Here is a 23,917-nt window from a genome sequence, read left to right as displayed (position 1 = left end):
CTTAAAAAAAAACAAGACAGGCTGAGGTCTCCCCCAAGAGAAGAAATTTTGCCTCACAGCTTCAGACTTACAAGCCCTATAGATGACAGCTTTGGCCTATGCCCATGAGTTCAAGCCTGCCCATTATCTTTGATTCCTGACTGCCTGGAGTTGCTTAGCCAGGCTTCACAATCACATAAGGAAATTCCTTATAATAAATCTCTTAATAATAATACATCTCCTATTGGTTATGCTTCTCTTATTGAACCTGACTGATAGAAGGATTTATATTAGATTCTGTATTCTTCAACTGGAGAGTTACTTATGATAAGTTATGTTTGAAAAAGCAAGTTACAGAGTAATATGTATAGTACAATATAATTTTTCTAAATAAAAATAAAGTCTTATGTGTATATATGTTTATATGAGTTTAAGATTAGTACAGAAAAAGGTACACCTAATTAATACTGATTATATCACACAGGTTAGGAGCAACAGAGAAGGAAAAAGAATGCTAAACTTTATTAAATTTCCATATGTGTTTAAACAGTTATTATGACCATGTATTTATTTTATAATTAAAAAATAAAAATAGAAAAACATAAAAATTATCATAAATTCATATGACAACCATAAAAAATAATGATTAAAATGGTAAATGCTTTAGAGAAATGCTAATGATATAATTTTTAGTGAAAAATAAGGACATAAAATTATATCTATCCATCAAGAAGTGGCAGAAGTTGAAGGAGACAGATATAAAGATTCAGCCACCCTAGTTTTTTTTTTTTTTTTTTTTTTTTTTTTTAGACACATAGAAAAAAAAAAGATGGGAAGGAAATATATCCAAATGTTTACAAAAGTTATCTCTGGGTAGTATTTCATGTGTGATTTTTAGTTTTTTTCTTGTATTTTTTGTGTTTCTTTCACCCAGATTGCTTACAATGAAAATGATTTACTGTTATAATCAGACCAAAAACCTTAATATTTTAAAAAAGATAAACATAAGCTGTCAGGAAGTAAATTCTGGAAGCTTTTCTATTGTGTAGGAACCAGAGGGAATGGTATGAATCTTCAAGTTGATCTAGGGTTTGCAAAAAGCACACTAAGGCAATTCCTCTAATAGCACTAACAACCTAGGCAGGGTCAGAGGTTGCTGGCGCCTGCCATTGGGAGAAGCAGCCAGTAGCATTTCTGTAATGATTCCACATTATGTCCCAAAGCAGTGCCCATAGGCTGAAAGCAAATTGACTCCAATGGGACTTAAAGTGAATTATCAATATGCACTGTACCCTAAACCTGAGAAGACTAGGATAAGACTAAGCAGTGTCTTTCTGATTACCCTTCCTTGCCTCTGGACCATTTCAATCACTAACACTTCAGATAGGAGAATACATTTGCACCAGGACTCAAATGGTAGGCCCATTTTTCTAGAGGCAGTTTCTACCAACTTGAACATACAGGTGTTTTGAGGTATAATTCTCCTCCATTATAAGTGAGTCAAAAACAGAAACTCTTGTGTCTTCTCATGAAATTTCAATGCCTGGCTGGTTGGTATTTTTATGCCAGAAAGGGAGGACCATGAGTAAGAGACCAGATAGTACTTTGTAAACCACAAAGCTAAAGCCTAAATCCCACAGTTGGAAAGCAGCATAAAAAGTATCTCTACCAGCTATATTCCCTTCAGAAAGGAAAACAACTTATTTCAAGCCAAAGAGTATAGTTTAGTATGATTCTAAATCGTGCAAGTGGTCATGGTTTTAGACACTGTTATATTTCTATAATTTACTTTAAAATACTTTCATAAAGAGTGCATGATATATACATGCACATTAATTAAAATCTATACTCTGGGGGCATTTAGTTAACATCTAAATGCCCTAATCAGGAATATACACTCAAGAGGAGCAATTCAGTCACCTTAATGCAGGAGGCCTAATTAGCCTAATACATGTTAAAAATGAATTTTCACTGATAAAAAAAGAATGCTGTGCAAGATGTGCCCTGGCCACAAAAGTCTTACAGGCACTTTAGCCCTCACAAGAACTAGGTATAAGAATCCAGTGAGCCCTACAGCCTATACATACACTTCAGAAGGAAGCCTGAAGTTTAAGATTGAAAATGGGTACTATATTTTGGCCCTTGTCAGAGGATTTTGTCACTAGACTCTGACTAGGAACTTAGCTGAATCCTATATGTTACCAAATCTGCCTTGACTAACCTAACCTTTTTACAGAATATGCTGCTATGTATCTAAGGACAGAGTTGGGACTTCATTGAAATGACAGAACAGGCTCTATGACTGGTTTTGTGTTTGTTTGCTAATAAATTTTTGTATGTTTGGGAGAATCGAGCCTGAGGTTTTATTTCAGTGTAATAATCTTATCTAGTAATGAGAATGTAGGGGGCACCAACCTCTATCACTTAACCCTGACTAATAGAAACTATTAGTGTCTACCAAAAATAACCTAATAATAGGGGACCACCAAAGTGGATTAGGTTAGTTTGCAACAAAAATCTTCTCTGCCTCTGAAAAACTGAAAACTAATTTAACTCACTATGTTCTTCATAGCCATATTCTTCTTTCACCTCTCAGGTCACTTACCGATTTTTTCATCTTCCTGCACCATTTTCCTCTCTTCTCTGAAAGCCCTGAGCCAGCGTATCTTCTCCTCCAACTTCTTGGCAAAGAATAGGTGAATCTCCTCAGTTTCCTTGTTATGAAGCTTGAAGGCATTTTTCATGCTGACATTGAAGTCATCATCTCTGCCATCTTCAATGTCAACTACCTCATATTTATCCATATCAATGCGGCCTTTGTAGTACAGGATGTCTCTCCGGATCAGGTCCTAGGTAGGAAGAAAGAGAAGGCTTTTTGTTGAAGGTATGTGGAGAGTGGGTACCAGGAGACTTGGCACATGGGCGTAGCAGGATGCTAACGTTGCCATTGTTCTGGAGTATCAATGAGGGGTGGTTTGGTCTAAATTTGGGCAGGTTAGCTTAGTGTATGACACTAATAGTTGGTTAACTAGATGCTCTTAGAGAAAGCCTCTGGCCTACATCCATAGACTTTGTCTCAGACCTCAGCCTCAATCCATATATGTGTTTGCAAGACTGCTGATGGGAAGTAGGAAGCAGTAAGCCACACAAGCACAGTTAGCAAGGGCTTTTCCTCTTCCAAAATATTTGCAAGCCTTTCAGAAGTATGAAATGAACTGTTTGGTTGCCTGCAGTATACTCAGGAATCCAAGCAAGCCAATGAGACTTGCATATCAGAGGGGAGATGAGTGATAATAGTAGTTAGATGGCCACAGGCTGCTAGCCAGGAAAGATTACTTAGTGAAGGTTGAATATTTAGCACTCTGGGGAGTTTTGGAGAAGGCCTAGTCTAGCAGGAGAAATGGGGGGAAAGTGAATAAAGAGCTTCATATATTGGCATGGATGAATCTCACAAATCTTATTCTGTGAGAAAAATAAAAGTTGTAGTTGGATACAAATAGTATATTTCCTATCTGTTATGACTTTTGTTTTGTTCTTGGGTACACAGAATTGAATCCCAATTCTCAGTCCATGAGACACTCATCATTACTCAATGCATAGTGCTCTGATTTCTCTATTTATTTACTTACTTATTTTTTTTCTTTGGTGGTACGCAGGGCTCTCACTGTTGTGGCCTCTCCCATTGTGGAGCACAGGCTCCGGACGCACAGCATCAGTGGCCATGGCTCACGAGCCCAGCCGCTCCACGGCATGTGGGATCTTCCCAGACTGGGTCACGAACCCATGTCTCCTGCATCGGCAGGCGGACTCTCAACCACTGCGCCACCAGGGAAGCTCCTTACTTACTTTTAATGATATATTGAGATTTGGTGAACCCACTGGTCATTCCAAAAGCTACGACACCAAGGCAACCTCCATATTGAATCACATGCTCATCATTCCCCTGGTTTCTTTTCTATATAGTTTTATCTCATCTATATCTATTCCATTTATATAAGGTTTAAAAACATACAAAACAATGCCATCTAATGTTTAGGGATACATACATATGTACAATGATTATGTAAAAATATACAACCATGATACATGCCAAATTAAAGAGAGTACAGAGAGGAGAATGGGGATAAGTGAGAAGGAAGGGAATAAAAGAGGGAGAGGATAAAGACTGTATTTGTAATGATTTATTTCTTAAGTTGGATAGTGCGTGCTCATAATATTGTTTTTATATCTTTCTGAATATCAAGAATTTCATAAGTTAAAAAAAGAAAAAAAGAGGGGTTGATGAAATGACCTGTGGGTCTGTGGAATGTAAGGTCTGATAAGTAACTGTCTCACAATGATCTTTCAGCCCCTCCTCCTCTCAGCACTGCCCTCAGCTTCCCTTGAAAGCACACCTACTGCTGCATGTGATATGGATGAGTCTGTCCAAGGAGGGCCCCAATGAGCCCTGCTCTGACAGATGTCTTCTACTAGAAGCAGGGGCCATTTCTGGCCAACTCTCCCCCTTCTCTGCTATATTTGGCCTTCTAGACTATCTGATAGAGTCAGAAATGTTCATTAATTTTTATTACCATTACATGGTCTGGTTAAACTTCTCATTTTCCTGAATTGTCTGACATGCCTCACAGTTCGCAGCTGCAGGCTACCTGCAAAGGATTTGCCTTTGGCCACTCACGTTCCCAGTCCTAACTCTTCACACTGCATGGTAAACTGGGCTTTTCTGTAGGGCTTGGGAAGGCTGTCTTTAAGGATTCCCAGCATAGCTCTATCAATCTCAAAGCCCCAGGCTGGGAAATACAGGTGTTGATAAATTGCTTTGCAAAAAATAACAATCATTGTGTTTTTTTTTCCTTCCATAGTGATTATGCATATAAATAGGCTTTCGAGTACAGATGGGTTCTGATCTGTTGGGTAACCTTGGCATCAAGTTTATAGGAGAGAGATAGGTCTGCTGTACGGAGTGGGACAATGTAGCTCCAAGCTTGTTTCAGAGCCTGGATTCCTTTCACCATGCTCAAAGTGGACAAGCTCAGTCCTGCCAAAAGGATGTGGTGGCACCCATGCACTGACTTCCATAATCCCCAGGAACACTTTGTGAAACATATGAATAAAAAGTAGGCCCTGTTAGGCTAATATAACTACAAAAACAGAACAAGCTGAGGAGAATGGATCAATGTAATCTACTTTGATCTTGTAAAATCTTGAAACCTGCCTTACAATACATAATACAAATACACACAGACCTGGACCACACAGCTAATAGGTGGGTGTCCACCTGGCTAGAACATGGGCAAGCTCAACCTCCCTCTATTCCTAACTTCAGCCTGCAGCTTCCTTTCCCTCTGAGTTGGTACATCATAATCATTGTTAGCCTTCAAAATCTTTACTAGTTTCCAAAAATGGAAAGAATGTATATGATCTTGGAGCTAAGTTTAAAGCATCAACTGAACCTCCTATTGTTTCTTTAGGTATTTATCGATAATAAGGAAAGAGAGATAATTCTGTCTTTGTGGCACGGGAGCAGGGCTAGAGGGATGTGTCATTAAAATTCTCCCTTTGTCTGCCCTTTCTGGCTCCCCAGAGCGTTGAATGTGAGTTTTCAGGCATCAGATTAGTCATAAAGCCAAGTGTAGGAATGTGATAGGAATGATTAAGAATGACCCATTGTTCAGAAAATCCAACCAGAAAAGGTAGCTAAGGCCACCAAGCAGCATGGAATGGTGGAAATGACATGAGTTAGAGCCTGAAGTTCTGAGTTTGAATCCTAGCTGCTTAACCTACTAGCTGTGTTGTACTGGGCAAATGAATTAACCTCACTGAGCCTCGATTTCCTCAACTATAAAATTAGGAGAGTCATTCTCACCTTGTAAAATTGTTGTAAAGCTCAAATCTAAACATGCAGTTTCCAGGTCATGAGGCCAGCCTTGTCTGATAAACATGGTGCTGAGCTTTCTTTCTTCTAGATCAGTGTTTCATAGCTCTTTAAAACTCCTTTTGATAAATCTAAAAATCCCACTGCCTCCTTTAATTCATTTAAACTTTCAAAATAAGTTAAATATTGCGAATGAAAAAAAAAGCAAAAGTAATTCTGAATATTCTAAAATTTTCATAGCTACCCCACTGTCTCTGGAAATTCCATATACCCTTTCAGGGTAGGGGTGGTGGTAGTGGTGGGTGGCAAATACTGTTTGCCACTCACTCACCAAAATCACAGATCTATACTTAGGTTCACACTAATATCCCCTCCCTACCCCCAAAGAAGCCTCCTATTCCAATCCTTCCAGCCTTCAAGATCAAAGTCATACATTCTTCTTCCTCAAAGCAGCCTTCCCTGATTGCATCATCCAGCTCAAGTTTCTATGGTTTTCCTTTTCTGAATGCTAGCACTGACTATGAAGACCGTTATACAATTGGCACTCAGTTACCACACTAGTGAATTTGCATTAGTTCTGTTTTACAGCTTTTAATTTTGTCTGTCCATTCAGTCTGTGCCCAGCACTGAACCTTCCTTGGTCTTTCTTCACTTAGGAGTTATCCACGGAAGGACAGCTTATAAAGTCTCAGAGGTTTTTCTGCTCAGCTTCTACACATAACAAGGGGGCAAAGCCCTCCTGAGCCCTAGTTGCCTGTGGTACTACTGGGACCAGAATGCCCACATGCCAATTGTTAACGGTGGTCTGAGTGCTTTCAAAGGGACATGGTGAATAGGTGCTCACTATAGATGCTATTTGGGTCATCACAAGTTCTCTGCCTAAATGGGATTGTTTCTAATAGGATGGCAGCCTTCCTCCTTTTCCTTTCCACTCATCCTAGTTGGAGGAGATTAAGGGAGCTAGTGCTTCTCTAGTAGGGTCCTGGCAGTCTGCAGCCAAGCATTCTGGCCCTGGCCCTGGCCCTAGCCGTAGCCCCAGCAAGGAGCCCACCCCCATCCCTAACATTACATGACTGAAACAGCTGGGAGCTGTTTGAATTTGGCCTCACTGGGTATTCATGGGGTTTAATAAAACACTGCAGGACATTTTGTACAAATGACAGATGCTACAATCTGGAGAATGCAACTCTTCAGGATTGCAGCCTGCCTCACTTGCTTGTCAGTAAGGTTCTCCCTAGCTCTTTAGAGGGGGCCCTGGCTACTCACCCCTAGCCTGACAACCTGGTTTTACCTCAGATACTAGGGAAGGCACATGGTGCTGGGACTGGATTTGTCTTTATCATTATTGTATTCCAGCATCTACAGTACATACTTAATAATAACAAAATAACAACAACAACGATGTCAACAGTGAACACTTAACCAACATACATTATGTGCCAGACATTATTCTAAATGCTTTGCATTTCCCCCCAGCTTTACTGAGGTATAATTGACAAAATTGTATATATTTAAGGAGTAATATGTGATGTTTTGATATATGTATGCATTATGAAATGATCACCACAATCAAGCTAATTACCATATCCATCATCTCACATAGTTACCTTTTTTTGTGATGAGAACACTTCAGATCTATTTTCTTAGCAAATTTAAATTATACAATACAGTGTTGCTAACTATAGTCACCATTTGTACATTAGCTCTCCAGAAGTTGTTTGTCCAACATAACTGAAAGTTTTTACCCTTTGACCAACATCTCCCCATTTCTCCCACCCCTATGAGCCCCTGGCAACCACCATTCTACTCTCTACCTTTATGAGTTGGCCTGTTTTAGATTCCATATATAAGTGAGATAATACAGTATTTGTCTTTCTCTGTCTTATTTTACTTAGCATAGTGTCCTCCAGGTTCATCCATGTTGTTGGATATGGCAGGCTTTCCTTAGTTTTTAATGCTGAATAATATTACATTGTGTGTGTGTGTGTGTGTGTGTGTATGAAGTTTTCTTTATGTGTTCATCCCTTGGCAGCTACACTTTGCATTTATTAACTTAAATCATCCTCACAACAATCCTACAAGTTAGGTACTGATATAACCCAATTTTACGAGGAACTGTGGACATAGAGCAGTTAAGAAACTTGCCGAGGAATAAAAGCTACCATTTATGGCACTGCTGGGCTTTGAGACTAGGCTATCTGGCTCTAAAAATCTGTGCTTGTTTTAACCACTGTGTATACTGCCTCCCAATAAAAATGTGCTGAATGAATGATTAGTAACACTGCGTATACAGTAATCAATGGCTAATATTTATTAAGCATTTACTGCATGTCAGGTACTGCAACTGTACTGTCTCATTTACCCCTCACAACCTCCCTTCCATGTAGATACTATTATGGTTCCCATTTTGCAAATGAGGGGATAATAAAAGGCACAGAGAATTTGTCCAAGGTCACACAACCATTTGGAAAAAGGAAATTGGTGGCCTCTTGTCTGGCCCTAGAACCCATGCTCTTGACATTATACTTTACTGCTTCCCACTACTTCAGGTGATTCTCCTCAAAGCCTCCTGAGATGAATTCTGTCATCAGCCTGATTTGACATTGATAAAAATAAGGAGTTAAAGAACTGGCCCAAGGTTAGACAAATTAGTAAGAGACAGTAGAGTCTAGGACTCAGGTGTTCTGGTTTTCAACCCCCTGGTTTTAAAGCAGAAATCTTCTTTCTGCTCTATTCTGTCTCTGATGCTACTGTTGTATTCCTGAGTTGTCCCGAATGGTTCATTCTCCAAGTCTGGCCCTTTAGTGCATGAAGAAATGGTCCAAATGCAGAAAGTTCCATGAATAGAAGAAATTCTCTCTCCAGTTTCTTTATACTGTTTAGTTCTGATTCTCCTAGATTATGGTGAAAGTGACATAAATACTGAGCAGTTATGGCACAAGGGACAACAGAGCATGTCCAGACTGGCACAATTGATGATAAATGGGGAAAAGGCTGTTAGGGGCAACTGCAGTGTTGTAGGAATACTGGTGGATGATTGACTGAAGAGAGGTAAAAGGGGCTCTCCTCTTTTCCCCAGTAAAAAGTGAAAGGGAAGAAATGAAAAAAGAGATAAATTCCCCAAAGCAACAAAGTAATTTTCAATATAATCATCTCAGGAGGAAAATAACAAAATACATTATTAACCAAAATAGCAGGGCAATAAGATGCAGGGGAGCAGAGACATTAAGGACACCATAAAGGACAAGAAGAAAGAGAAAAAAAGAGTCTTATCAGATTTTTCAAAAGAAAAGTGACAAACAAAGAGGGAAGCAGCAAAAACTAAAGAAGGGATCACATAATTAGAAGCCACTGGTGTCATTTCACACCTACTATAATGGCCACTTAAAAAGTATCTTCATATATATATTCACACACATACTTGCACACTCTGAAACAAGCTACAAGTTCTTCAAGCTGTTCTAAGTGGTGCATGCAATCCCAACTTCCAATGTGCAAAATGGGGAGGTTTTTACTTAACTTATTGGGAATTAAGAGAATCTTAAGACTGGATGAGAACTTAGTAACTGGGCCAAATGATGTCAGGGATCAGATGGGTCTATCAATCTCTCTTATACTATTTTTGGCAGGATATCATCTAGCACTTTTGGGGGTACATCTAGTAACAGAGACCTCACTTCTTACAAGGCTGCTTAGTTCTTTATTGGGGTTGGAGAAGACTAAGATTAACAAGTACCCACTAGGTGTCAGGCCCTCTATCAGGCATTTTACATGCATTGACTTCATTTAAGCTTCACAACAATCCTGTAGAGTAGTTATTATCTTCATTGTATAGATGATAAACTGAAGGTGGAGAAAGTGAAGTCATTTGCTTGAAGTCATGTAGTTAGTGAGCGCTGGAACTAATGAGCCCAAAATTGTCTGAACATAAATTTTATGCTTTTTCTACCACTCCCCACTGCTTCTATCTGCAAGGAAACTGCGGGAAAATCTGAAGTGCCAGGCTGAAATCCTGATATCCTCTGTCTAGTGCAACCCTCTCATCAACTAGTCTAGTTACTGGCAAGATAGAAGCTGGAATTTATGCAACATGACCTGCTCTTAGGAAACCAATGGAGAGTACCTGTCACTGTACCTCCTTATAAATGACCACAACTCTTTAATAATCTATTATAAGAGGGGCCGTCAAGATGGCAGAGGAGTAAGACGTGGAGATCACCTTCCTTCCCACAAATACAGCAAAAATACATCTACATGTGGAACAACTCCTACAGAACACCTACTGAATGCTGGCAAAAGACCTCAGACTTCCCAAAAGGCAAGGAACTCCCAAGGTACCTGGGTAGGGCAAAAGAAAAAAGAAAAAGCAGATACAAAAGAATAGGGATGGGACCTGCACTTCTGGGAAGGAGCTTGAAGGAGGAAAAGTTTCCACACACTAGGAAGTCCCTTCACTGGCTGAGATGGGAGGTGGGTGGGGGGGAAGCTTCAGAGCCATGGAGGAGAGTGCAGCAACAGGGGAGTGGAGGGCAAAGCAGAGAGATTCCCGCACAGAGGATCGGTGCCGACCAGCACTCACAAGCCTGAGAGGCTTGTCTGTTCACCGGCCAGGGTGGGTGGGGGCTGGGAGCTGAGGCTTGGGCTTTGGAGGTCAGACCCCAGAGAGAGGACTGGGGTTGGCTGCGTGAACACAGCCTGAAGGGGGCTGGTGCTCCACAAGTAGCCAAGAGGGAGTCCAGGAAAAAGTCTGGAACTGCCTAAGATGCAAGGGAACATTGTTTCAGGGTGAGCAAGGAGAGGGGATTCAGAGCACCACCTAAACCAGCTCCAGAGATGGGCGTGAGCCAAGGCTATCAGCTCGGACACCAGAGACGAGCATGAAACTCTAAGGCTGTTGCTGTAGCCACCAAGAAGCCTGTGTGCAAGCACAGGTCACTATCCACACTTCCCCTCCAGGGAGGCTGGGCAGCCCACCACTGCCAGGGTTCCAGGATCCAGAGAAAACTTCCCCAGGGGAACACACAGCACACATCAGGCTGTTGCCATGTCACACCAGCCTCTGATGCCACAGGCTTGCCCTGCATTCCATACCCCTCCGTCCCCTGGCCTGAGTGACCCAGAGTGCCCAAATAAGCTGCTACTTTAACCCCGTCCTGGCTGGGTGGGGAACAGACGCCCTCAGGTGACCTAGGCACAGAGGTGGGGCCAAATCCAAAGCTGAACCCCAGGAGCTGTGCGAACAAAGAAGAGAAAGGGAAATCTACCCCAGCAGCCTCAGGAGTAGCAGATTAAATCTCAACAGTCACCTTCATGTGCCCTGCATCTGTGGAATACCTGAATAGACAACGAATCATCCAAAAATTGAGGTGGTGGACTTTGGGAGCAACTGAAGACTTGGGGTTTGCTTTCTGCATTTAATTTGTTTCTGGTTTTATGTTTATTTTAGGTTAGTATTCAGAGCTAATTATCATTGGTAGATTTGTTTATTGATTTTGTTGTTCTCTTCCTTTTTTTGTATATATATTTTTTCCTTTTTCTCTTTTTGTGACTGTGTATGTGCGAGCTTCATTGTGTGACTTTGTCTGTATAGCTTTGCTTTTACCATTTGTCCTAGGGTTCTGTCAGTTGGGATATTTTTTTTTTTGTACAGTTTTTAGCACTTGTTATCATTGATGGATTTGTTTTTTGGTTTGCTTATACTCTTCTTTCTTTCTTCTTTTATATTACTTTTTAAAAATAATATATTTTTAAATTTTTTTTTTTTTTTTTTTTTTTTTTTTTTTGCGGTATGCGGGCCTCTCACTGTTGTGGCCTCCCCCGTTGCGGAGCACAGGCTCCGGACGCGCAGGCTCCGGACGCGCAGGCTCAGCGGCCATGGCTCACGGGCCCAGCCGCTCCGCGGCATATGGGATCCTCCCAGACCGGGGCACGAACCCGTATCCCCTGCATCGGCAGGCGGACTCTCAACCACTTGCGCCACCAGGGAGGCCCATATTTTTAAATTTTAATAACTTTATTTTATTTTTTTCTTTCTTTTTTTTGGATTTTGTTTTTGTTTTGCGGTACACGGGCCTCTCACTGTTGTGGCCTCTCCCATTGTGGAGCACAGGCTACAGATGCACAGGCTCAGCGGCCATGGTTCATGGGCCTAGCCACTCTGTGGCATGTGGGATCTTCCCGGACCAGGGCACAAACATGTATCCCCTGAATCAGCAGGCAGACTCTCAACCACAGTGCCACCAGGGAAACCCATACTTTTCTTTCTTTCTTTCTTTCTTTCTTTTTTTCTTTCTTTCTTTCTTTCTTTTTTCTCCCTTTCCTTCACAGCCAAGTGGATGACAAGGTTTGGTGCTCGGGCTGGGTGTCAGGCCTGAGCCTCTGAGGTGGGAGAGCTGAGTTCAGGACACTGGCGCACCAGAGAACTTCCAGCCCCACATAATATAAAAAAGCGAAAGTTTTCACAGAGATCTCAACTTCAACACTAAGACCCAGATCCACTCAACAACCAGCAAGTTACAGTACTGGACACTATATGCCAAACAACTAGCAAGACAGGAACACAACCCCACTCATTAGCAGAGGGGATGCCTAAAATCATAATAAGGTCACAGACACCAAAAAAAAAAAAACCACCACTGGACATTGTCCTGTCCACCAGAAAGACAAGATCCAGTCTCACCCACCACAAAACAGGCACCAGTCCCCTCCACCAGGAATCCTACACAACCCACTCAACCAACCTTACTCACTGAGGGCAGACACCAAAAACAACAGGAACTACGAAATGGCAGCATTCAAAAAAGAGACCCCAAACACAGTAAGTTAAGCAAAATGAGAAGACAGAGAAATACATAGCAGATGAAGGAGCAAGGTAAAAACTCACCAGACCAAAAAAATGAAGAGGAAATAGGCAGTTTACCTGAAAAAGAATTCAGAGTAATGATAGTAAAGATGATCCAAAAGCTTGAAAATAGAATGGAGAAAATACAAGAAACGTTTAACAAGGACCTAGAAGAACTAAAGAGCAAACAAACAATGATAAACAACACAATAAATGAAATTAAAAATCCTCTAGAAGGAATGAATAGCAGAATAATTGAGGTAGAAGAACGGATAAGTGATCTGGAAGATAAAAGAGTGGAAATAACTATTGCAGAGCAGAATAAAGAAAAAGAATGAAAAGAATTGCAGACAGTCTCAGAGACCTATGAGACAACATTATCACACAAACTTTTGTATTACAGGGGTCTCAGAAGAAGAACAGAAAAAGAACAGGACTGAGCAAATATTTGAAGAGATTATAGTTGAAAACTTTCCTAATATGGGAAAGGAAATAGTCAATCAAGTCCAGGAAGTGCATAGAGTCCCATACAAGATAAATCCAAGAAGAAACATGGCAAGATACATATTAATCAAACTACTGAAAATTACATACAAAGAACATATATTAAAAGCAACAAGGGAAAACAACAAATAACATACAAGGAAACCCCCATAATGTTAACAGCTGATCATTCAGCGGAAACTCCGCAAGTCAGAAGGGAGTGGCAGGACATATTTAATAAAGTGATGAAAGGGAAAAACCTACAATCAAGATTACTCTACCCACCAAGGATCTCATTCAGATTCGATGGAGAAATTAAAAATATTACAGAGAGGCAAAAGCGAAGAGAATTCTGCACCACCAAACCAGCTTTACAAAAATGTTAAAGGAACTTATCTAGGCAGGAAACACAAGAGAAGGAAAAGACCTACAATCAAAAACCAAAACAATTAAGAAAATGGTAATAGGAAGATACATATCGATAACTACCTTAAATGTAAAAGGATGAAATGCTCCAAGGAAAAGACATAGAGTGGATGAATGGATACAAAAACAAGACCCGTATATATGCTGTCTACAAGACACCCACTTCAGACCTAGGGACACATACAGACTGAAAGTGAGGGGATGGAAAAAAATATTCCATGCAAATGCAAATCAAAACAAAGCTGAAGTAGCAATTCTCATATAAGACAAAATAGACTTTAAAATAAAGACTATTACAAGAAACAAGGATGCTACATAATGATCAAGTGATTAATCCAAGAAGATATAACAATTGTAAATACCTATGCAGCAAACATAGGAGCACCTCAATACATAAGGCAAATGCTAACAGCCTTAAAAACGGAAACCGAGAGTAACACGATTATAGTGGGGGACTTTAACACCCCACTTTCACCAATGGACATATAATGAAAATATAATGAAATATATATAATGAAAATGAAAATATATAATGAAAATAAATAAGGAAACACAGCTTTAAATGATATATTAAACAAGATGGACTTAAATGATATTTATAGGACATTCCATCCAAAAACAACAAAACACACTTTCTTCTCAAGTGCTCATGGAACACTCTCCAGGATACATCATATCATGGGTCACAAATCAAGCCTTGATAAATTTCAGAATATTGAAATCATATCAAGTATCTTTTCCAACCACAACGCTATGAGACAAGATATTAATTACAGGAAAAATATGTAAAAAATACAAACACATGGAGGTAAAACAATACACTAGTAAATAACCAAGAGATCACTGAAGAAATAAAAAAAAATACTTAGAAAGACATGACAATGAAAACACAATGACCCAAATCCTTTGGGATGCAGCAAAAGCAGTTTGAAGAGGGAAGTTTATAGCAATATAATGCTACCTCAAGAAACAAGAAAAACATCCTCAACAAAACACAAGCAAACAGAATCCAAAAGCACATTAAAGGGACCATACACCGTGATCAATGGGGTTCATCCCAGGAATGAAATGATTCTTCAATATATGCAAATCAAATGATGTGATACACAATATTAAAAAACTGAAGGATAAAAACTATATGGTCATCTCAATAGATGCAGAAAAAGCTTTTCAGAAAATTCAACACCAATTTATGATAAAAACCCTCCAGAAAGTAGGCATAAAGGGAACTTACCTCAACATAATAAAGGCCATATATGAAAAACCCACAGCCAGCATCATTCTTAATGGTAAAAAACTGAAACCATTTCCACTAAGATCAGGAAAAAGACAAGGTTGCCCACTCTCACCAATATTATGCAACATAGTATTGGAAGTTTTAGCCACAGCAATCAGTGAAAAAAAAAAGAAATAAAAGGAATCCAAATCGGAAAAGAGGAACTAAAACTGTCACTGTTTGCACATGACATAAACTATACATAGAGAATCCTAAAGATGCTATCAGAAAACTACTAGAGCTAGTCAATGAATTTGGTAAAGTAGCAGGATACAATATATATGCACAGTAATCACTTGCATTCCTATACACTAATGATGAAAAATCTGAAAGGGAAATTAAGGAAACACTCTCATTTCCCACTGCAACAAAAATAATAAAATACCTAGGAATAAGCCTACCTAAGGAGATGAAAGACCTGTATGCAGAAAACGATAAGACACTGATGAAAGAAATTAAAGATGATACAAACAGGTGGAGAGATATACCGTGTTCTTGGATAGGAAGAATCAAAATTGTGAAAATGACTATACTACACAAAGCAATCAATCTACAGATTCAATGCAATCCCTATCAAATGACCTATGGCATTTTTCACAGAACTGGAACAAAAATTTCCTCAATTTGTACGGAAACACAAAAGACCCCGAATAGCCAAAGCAATCTTGAGAAAGAAAAATGGTGCTGGAAGAATCAGGTTCCCTGGCTTCAGACTATATTACAAAGCTACACTAATCAAGACAGAATGTTACTGGCACAATAACAGAAATATAGATCAATGGAACAGGACAGAAAGCCCAGAGATAAACCCACGCACATATGGTCACCTTATCTTTGATAAAGGAGGCAAGAATATACAATGGAGAAAAGCCAGCCTCTTCAATAAGTCGTGCTGGGAAAACTGGACAGCTACATGTAAAATAAGGAAATTCGAACACTCCCTAACACCATACACAAAAATAAACACTAAATGGACTAAAGACCTAAATGTAAGAGCAGACACTATAAAACACTTAGAGGAAAACATAGGCAGAACACTCTATGACATAAATCACAGGAACATCCTTTTTGACCCACCTCCTTGAGAAATAGAAATAAAAATAAAAATAAACAAATGGGACCTAATGAATCTTAAAAGCTTTTGCACAGCAAAGGAGACCATAAAGAAGATGAAAAGACAACCCTCAGATTTGGAGAAAATATTTGCAAATGAAGCAACTGACAAAGGATTAACCTCCAAAATATAAAAGCTGCTCATGCATCTCAATATCAAAAAACAACCCAATCCAAAAATGGGCAGAAGACCTAAATAGGCATTTCTCCAAAGAAGATATACAGATTGCCAACAAACATATGAAAGGATGCTCAACATCGCTAATCATTAGAGAAATGCAAATCAAAAATACAGTGAGATATCACCTCACACCCGTCAGAATGGCCATCATCAAAAAATCTACAAACAATAAATGCTGGAGAGGGTGTGCAGAAAAGGCAACCCTCTTGCACTGCTTGTGGGAATGTAAATTGATACAACCATTATGGAGAACAGTATGGAGGTTCCTTAAAAAACTGAAAGCATTACTACCATATGACCCAGCTATCCCACTACTGGGCAAATTCCCTGAGAAAGCCATAATTCAAAAATAGTCATTGCAACACTATTTACAATAGCCAGGACATGGCAGCAACGTAAGTTTCCATCGACAGATGAATGGATAAAGAAGATGTGGCACATATATACAATGGCATATTACTCAGCAATAGAAAGAAACAAAATTGAGTTATTTCCGGTGAGGTGGATGGACTTAGAGACTGTCATACAGAGTGAAGTAAGTCAGAAAGAGGCAAACAAATACCGTAGGCTAACACATATATGTGGAATAAAATTTAAAAAAATAATTCGGTTCTGAAGAATCTAGGGGCAGGACAGGAATAAAGACGCAGACATAGAGAATGGAATTAAGGACATGGGGAGTGGGAAAGTTAATTTGGGATGAAATGAGAGAGTAACATTGACATATATACACTACCAAATATAAAATAAATAGCTAGTGGGAAGCAGCTGCATTGCACAGGGAGATCAGCTCAGTGTTTTGTGTCCCCCTAGAAGGGTGGGATAGGGAGGGTGGGAGGGAGATGCAAGAGGGAGGGCATATGGGGATATATGTATACATATAGCTGATTCACTTTGTTATATAGCAGAAACTGACACACCATTGTAAAGCAATTATACTCCAATAAAGATGTTAAAAAAATATCTATTATAGAATTCTGACAAGCTCAATGGCAATAATGACATAGAGGTTACTAATGAAGAATTTGGAGTCAGCTTGCCTGGATGCAATTCCTGGCTCCATCACTCACTAGATATAATATCACCTTGGCAAATTATAGAACTTCTCTGTACCTCACTTTACACATATTTAAAATGGGAAAAATAATAGTACCTACGTCATGGGTTTGTTGTGAGGATTAAATTGAGTTAATGAATGTAAAGGCCTTAGAACAGAATCATAGAGGTGCACAGTAAATGTTGATTCATTATTATTTTATTGTCAATCTGTATTTTCTAGAATCTTTTATATTTTGAAAACTGGTACATTTTCCCATCTATAGTGTTGTCATAGATCTCCTGTAACTCATGACTCCATTGAGTTTACCTACAGCAATTCTGCTGGGAACATCTGAGTATTATTTCATTGCCCAGTGATGTATGTATTTTTAAATTACATTACACCTAAATTCCATTAGTCTACAAGCTCTAAGAAGGCAGACCTGGCTGGCACAGAGCAGGGGTTCAATAATTATAGCATGAAAGAATGAATTCAGAGCACTGAAGTGCTTTCTTACAACCTCAGATACCTTAGGTTTAAATTCCCCCTCAACAGGTTTATGCTCTTTTTCCCTTGACAGAGAAGTTTTAAGTTCCTGTGTTAATAGTAAATTATTTGTCCCTAGAAGGGAGTTGCCAGACTACAGACTATCACTTCCTTTTTCTTCTTTTTTTGAAAAGATCTTTTTAAATCATTGATATTGTCTTAGAATCTTTAAAAAGTAACTTTGACTCATTGTAAGATTCATGAAACTAATCTTTGTCACTCCTATTAAATATCCTATACATATAAAATATTACATATGAATATTTATCCACTTGCTACAGGCCCATGTTTCCTCCTCCTTTTTAAATATGAACTCATCAGAAAGCTTTATGTAGCCACATTTGATTACGTAGCTTTCTTGTCCCCTTTCTTCCCTGTAAAAAGGATTACTGTGCTTTGGGGCCTCCTTTTTAACTCCATGCCTGAGGTGAGTGCCTTACTCGCCCAGCTCTATTCCTGGCCCTTTTCCTTTGTAGATTTCCTTTGCCAAAGGATCCTTCATCTCCAGGAAGATTTCTCCATTTCTTCCAGCTCTACCTCAAGAAGAAAGGCTTTTATAGCAATGGCAAGAGGTCCCTCAACCATACAGCAGACCAAAGACCTTGTCTCTTTCTATACCTTATTTTGGCGCCATGGTCATTTCTCAAAAGTTTACTCCCAGGGCTTCCCTGGTGGCGCAGTGGTTGAGAGTCTGCCTGCCAGTGCAGGGGACACAGGTTTGTGCCCCGGTCTGGGAAGATCCCACAAGCCACGGAGCGGCTAGGCCCGTGAGCCATGGCCGCTGAGCCTGCGTGTCCGGAGCCTGTGCTCCACAACGGGAGAGGCCACAACAGTGAGAGGCCCACGTACCAAAAAAAAAAAAAAAAAAAAAATTACTCCCTATTGCTGAATAGAAAGGCCTATTGCAGGTACCAAATAGAAATCCTCAACCATAGCATCAACATAAACATCAGATATAGTTTTAATAGGCTTTGAAAAATCAAACTGTAGCTGCTCATGCTCTGAGAAACCAGAGCCAAGAAGGCCCAGGTATGTGGATAGCTTTTTTTCTGGAAGGGGAGGCCATGGTTCTTGCTAGAACAAGAAGGCTCCCATTGGAAGAAAGCTATGCTAGCTTCAAGGTTTCTCTTGTTTTTTTCATTCTTTTTGCCTGCTACCCCCATCCTGCCACCTTGGCTTGCTTGGCTTCTGGTTTCTCCTTAATCACTGACTTCTACTAACTGGCCTGGAGCTGATTCTCATTCCATTTTAGTTTTCTGCCGTCCCCTGGCTCCTAAACTTAGCTCACTGTCCATGGTGTTTCTTCCCTTTATTTCTAGCCTTTGCCTCACTATTTTGTGTTCTGGCTCCTGGCCCTGTCTCCTATAGCTACTGCTTTGCAGAGCTGAGTTTCACATTTTCCTTAAAGTAATCTCAGCCTTGGCTGACAGATGCTTAAATTAACAGGGTGTGAGCGGTGGGCAATGCTAAAATAAACCAGCTTCCTAATCTCTTTCCTGTGTCTCTCTACAACTGGTTGTTCTGAGTGTAAACAAGGCTCAGTGGGAAGAATGAGCACATGCCTATTGGTGACATGACTGATATGCTGAGAATTTCCTTGGCTACGTAAGTTAACCCCAAAAAATCCTGCCTCCTGATTTGACGAACGTCTAAGGAAGAGGTGGGGGTAGATAATAAGAGGGCTGGGTGTTTGGCCAAGTTCCAGATTCCTAAATGTTCTCTCTTCCAGGGCCAGGTCCAGACAAAGGCAGAAATTTTCTCCATTAACTAGCCAGCTGGCACTTAAAGCTTATTCCCAAACATTGAGGCAGTTTGAATTGAAACTCAATTTGTTTCCTCAATCCACTGTCAAAGGCAAATAGCCAGAGATTTAATGCAAGATGTGGTATACACAGAGAACAGGGGGCTTAAAAACAAATGTGTGGTTCCTGTTCCAGTCTGGGAAAGATGACAGTGTTTAACCTGGTGCTTCATGATTTAGTATTCCCTTTCAGAGGTATTTGCTACTTGATGAGGAAGAGAACAAAGGGACTGGATTATCGGGAAAGAGCCAAGGGTAGGATGGTGAATTTAAAAAGTCACTTTAGGGCTTCCCTGGTGGCGCAGTGGTTGGGAGTCCGCCTGCAGATGTGGGGGACGTGGGTTTGTACCCCGGTCCAGGAAGATCCCACATGCTGCGGAGTGGCTGGGCCCATGAGCCATGGCCACTGAGCCTGCGTGTCCGGAGCCTGTGCTCCGCAATGGTAGAGGCCACGACAGTGAGAGGCCCGCGTACCGCAAAAAAAAAATAAATAATAAATAAATAAATAAAAAGTCACTTTAAGCACTCTTTGGTTTTCACCTCCTCTTTTACTTTCCCTGGTCCCAAATTCTTCCCAGTCAGTCCCTGGAGCTAAAAGTGATCTGAGCCCCCTATCCTAAGGGAGGAGGTGGAGGAAACAGTATCCCATCAGGAGGAATCAGGCTGAGAACATATGCCATCCTCCTACCTGCCAAGGAGAAGATACCAAGAAACAAACACTCATGCTGAGTTAATCACAAGAGCAAGACCTTTTCTCAAATGGATTACAGAGAAGGGAGGGTAAAGAAGAGCACAGTTGAGAGTTATAGGGATGTGACACAACTTGTATAGGAAATGGGTAGGGGAACAGGGAAAATTCCTGTATCACAAAGGTAAGGTACCTTACCTGTAAGAGTAAAGTAGGAGGTCCCTTGTTGGTTCCTAGGGCAGTAAGGGGCCAGATGGTCAAAGCCATTAGAGTAGAAATGGGGGGAGGTGCTCAGGGAAGCCTCTTATTCACCAACTGGGATAGAAATATTTCAATATTTTTCGCAACTGGTGCAAATCAGCAGGCTATCAGCTCTGGGTCGAAAAGAGTGAGAAAGATCGCCATGAAGGGCAGGAGGGAAAAGTGTATAAAAGATACCAACACAAACTTTACCAATTTCAGAATTTCACTGACCATAAGCCAGCCCTGCTTGTGATATTCATGCCATACCAGTGATCCTGATATGGATTTGCTGCCAATATCTTGTCTTGTTTTTGTCCAGCAGGGTTAGCCCACTTTGTTGGGAACCGGGGATGATGGAGAGGAAGGGTCTGGTGCCCCCTGGGATGCCCATCTCCCTCTGGGAAGAAAGGGGTGGGGTTACCTTCTTGCAGAGGACCATCTGGTGGTCAAACAGGAAGAAGACCCGTTGTTGGTTGCGGCCGTAGGGCTGGTAGATCCACGCCATCTCCCCAGTGTAGATCAGCTCCGAGCTCCTGTCTAGGATGTCCTCGCCCTGGGAAGGACATGTGATAGTGAGAGGCAGCCAGGCAGGAGGGATGGCCCCTTCACTTGCCTGGAGGCACCTAGAGCTGGGCATAGGCTGGGACAGGAGGAGGACAGAAAGGGCCTGGTGAGGAAGAAAGGATGGAGGGAGGGACCTCTGGGAATCCCTGAAAGGCTCCATGAGCTATAAAGACCCATACTCTTGTTTACCCTGAGGCCAAATGAGCCCCACTACCCAGGACTGCTATAGTCCTTCTTTGCCAGTTGCTCTCTGTCCCTAGAGGCACCAGCTGCCATGAGGTGCCTGTCTATCTCTCTCTCTCTCTCTTATTCTCCCTCTCTCTTTTTCTCTGAATCTCTCTTTCTGCCCCAATCTTTCATCCTAGTTCTAGACTTTTAGTCTCTTTCTTGTACCTGAAGAGTAAAGCCTGAGCAGGTGCTAGAAGCCTCTCTGCTTCCCAGACAAGTAAAATAAGAAAGGGAGGACAAGAAGGAGATGATGTTTGAAGGAGAGAAAGAGAATCCATTCACCCTCTTAAAATTGTTTTTCCTTCCGGGCTTCCCTGGTGGCGCAGTAGTTGAGAATCTGCCTGCCAATGAAGGGGACACAGGTTCGAGACCTGGTCTGGGAAGATCCCACATGCCACGGGGCAACTGGGCCCGTGAGCCACAACTACTGAGCCTGCGTGTCTGGAGTCTGTGCTCCGCAACGAGAGAGGCCGCGACAGTGAGAGGCCCACGCACCGCGATGAAGAGTGGCCCCCACTCACCGCAACTAGAGAAAGCCCTAGCACAGAAACGAAGACCCAACACAGCCAAAAATAAATAAATAAAAATAAATAAATTTATTAAAAAATTTGTTTTTCCTTCCTTTCTCAGTTCATTAAAATCTACTGATTAAACAGGAAATTTTATCACCTTGGTCTGTTATCAAGAAAGCCTGAATAACTTGCTTATCTTTCTTGCTATGTAGAATCAGACACACACACACAAAACACCTAACACCTAGCTAATTCTATTCTACAGGGTTTCCAAGGGCCTCTTATTTATGGGAACTCTTATATGTGGGGATGCATGTCAGATGCCAAGCCAGACTTGGCCCTGTTATCGAGGAGCTTACATGTCAGCAAAGGAGTCTAATATAGGTGTGCTCAGAACTCATGGAATGCAAGGCAAACCATGGGGACAAAAAGAAATGGCCCCCTGACTCAGGAGAATTAGTACTCATTGAGCACCTACAGGGATCAGACATTGTGCTACATACTTTCACTCTGTCTCTTCTGAGCATCACAGTATCCCTGGGAGGTAGATAGTCTTGCTGTCATCTTTATAGTCTGAGGTACAAAGAGGTACCACAGTCACCCAGCTAGTTAGCCAAAGATCCACAATCAAACCACAAGTCTGCAGCTCCAGAGAGCGTGCTCACTTTTGCCACTATGTTATACTGTCTCTAGGCCAAAAAGTCACTGGAGAGTCAGTCCCTTCCTCTCTCTGGGTCTCAGTTTTCCAGCTGTTAAATGAGGTATGTGAGGATGATCTCTAAGGTCTTAGCCCTGATACTCCAATGCTAAGGTCTCAGCCTTGTACTGAAAAGCTTCAAGTCAAATTTAGAGATGGGGGTGCCTGCATCTCCCCAGAAACAATCAGAGGTAAACAGTCTAGGCAGGGCAGTGGCCCAAAGAGAAGGGTAGCAGGAAATCGTATTCTTGAGCATATCATTATTTTTTTCAGTCTAAGGGATGGGAAGAAAAAGGGGAGCTCAATGGAAATATTTTCTAATAATACAACCACAAAAAGAAAGCTCAACTTGAGGACACGGGGAGGGGGAAGGGTAAGCTGGGATGAAGTGAGAGAGTGGCATGGACATATATAGACTACCAAATGTAAAATAGCTAGTGGAAAGCAGCCACATAGCACAGGGAGATCAGCTCGGTGCTTTTTGACCACCTAGAGGGGTGGGATAGGGAGGGTGGGAGGGAGACGCAAGAGGGAGGAGATATGGGGATATATGTATATGTATAGCTGATTCACTTTGTTATAAAGCAGAAACTAACACACCACTGTAAAGCAATTATACTCCAATAAAGATGTTAAAAAAAAGAATGCTCTGAGATACTATTGTGACTCCAGACTACACCTCAGGGGTTCCCTGGAACTTTGGTAAACACTCCTCCTTGAGGGGCCCACATACTAGCACAGAACCTCTGGAGGCCCAGTGCTAGGAGAAGAATCCCTAAGAGTGTGGGGGTCATGCAAGGCTTTCCTGTTGGAGGGATGGGAAGCTGAACGTGGTACCAGTCGGCCATGCCCCACCTTGAGGCAGGCCAGGAAGATGTACTACAGTCCATTTTGAATATGTATAAAGTGAAAGAACGCTATAAAAGGGGTCAATGCTATACAAAGATGGCCAGGATGACTTTTAAAGGCACAACTTTCTAAGCTGAGAATGATCAGACCAGGAGGACTACTCAGGGGCATCTGGTCTACACACTGCACCAGCTAGGAGCAACCCAATTCTATCAATTCTGTTTTAAGTACTTGCCATCAATGCCACTTGGTGCCACTCTACCAAGAAGAAAAAAAAAACCTTGAAAAAATACACCTCTATGCTCACCAAGGTGTTTGTTGTCAGTTAACTCATCTTCTATGTTCCTCAGTTTCCTCATCTTTAAAAATGATAATAACATTACCAACCTCATTTGGCTGTTGTAAGGATTATATAAGTTAACATAAAGTGTTTACAAAAGTACACATCACACTGTAAGCTCCATATAGTGATAGCTATTACCTTGATTATTACTGTGTACCCTAAATCCTGTGCCACATATTCCTATTAATACTCACAACCCAATAAGGGATGTAGTGTTGTCTCCAAACCAGTGTCAG

At 41.0% G+C, this 23,917-nt stretch overlaps 1 protein-coding gene across 8 annotated transcripts in view; it reads right to left on the bottom strand.

The window, feature by feature from the left end:
* Window positions 1-23,917, bottom strand: part of ARHGEF9 (Cdc42 guanine nucleotide exchange factor 9) — a 207,306-nt gene that overhangs the window by 24,237 nt on the left and 159,152 nt on the right. For all 8 annotated transcript variants that reach the window (XM_060087328.1, XM_060087326.1, XM_060087325.1 and 5 more), the window contains 2 exons: window positions 20,910-21,041; window positions 2,585-2,828 (listed from right to left, as the gene is read on the bottom strand). In XM_060087328.1, the coding sequence (XP_059943311.1) occupies window positions 2,585-2,828; window positions 20,910-21,041 (376 nt within the window). The remainder of the gene's footprint in view (window positions 1-2,584; window positions 2,829-20,909; window positions 21,042-23,917) is intronic.

This window comes from Mesoplodon densirostris, chromosome X, assembly GCF_025265405.1.
Source record: "Mesoplodon densirostris isolate mMesDen1 chromosome X, mMesDen1 primary haplotype, whole genome shotgun sequence".
NCBI classification, from domain to species: domain Eukaryota; kingdom Metazoa; phylum Chordata; class Mammalia; order Artiodactyla; family Ziphiidae; genus Mesoplodon; species Mesoplodon densirostris.
The sequence above is the reverse complement of the archived record's forward strand: the minus strand, read 5'-3'. Positions and strand labels throughout refer to the sequence as shown.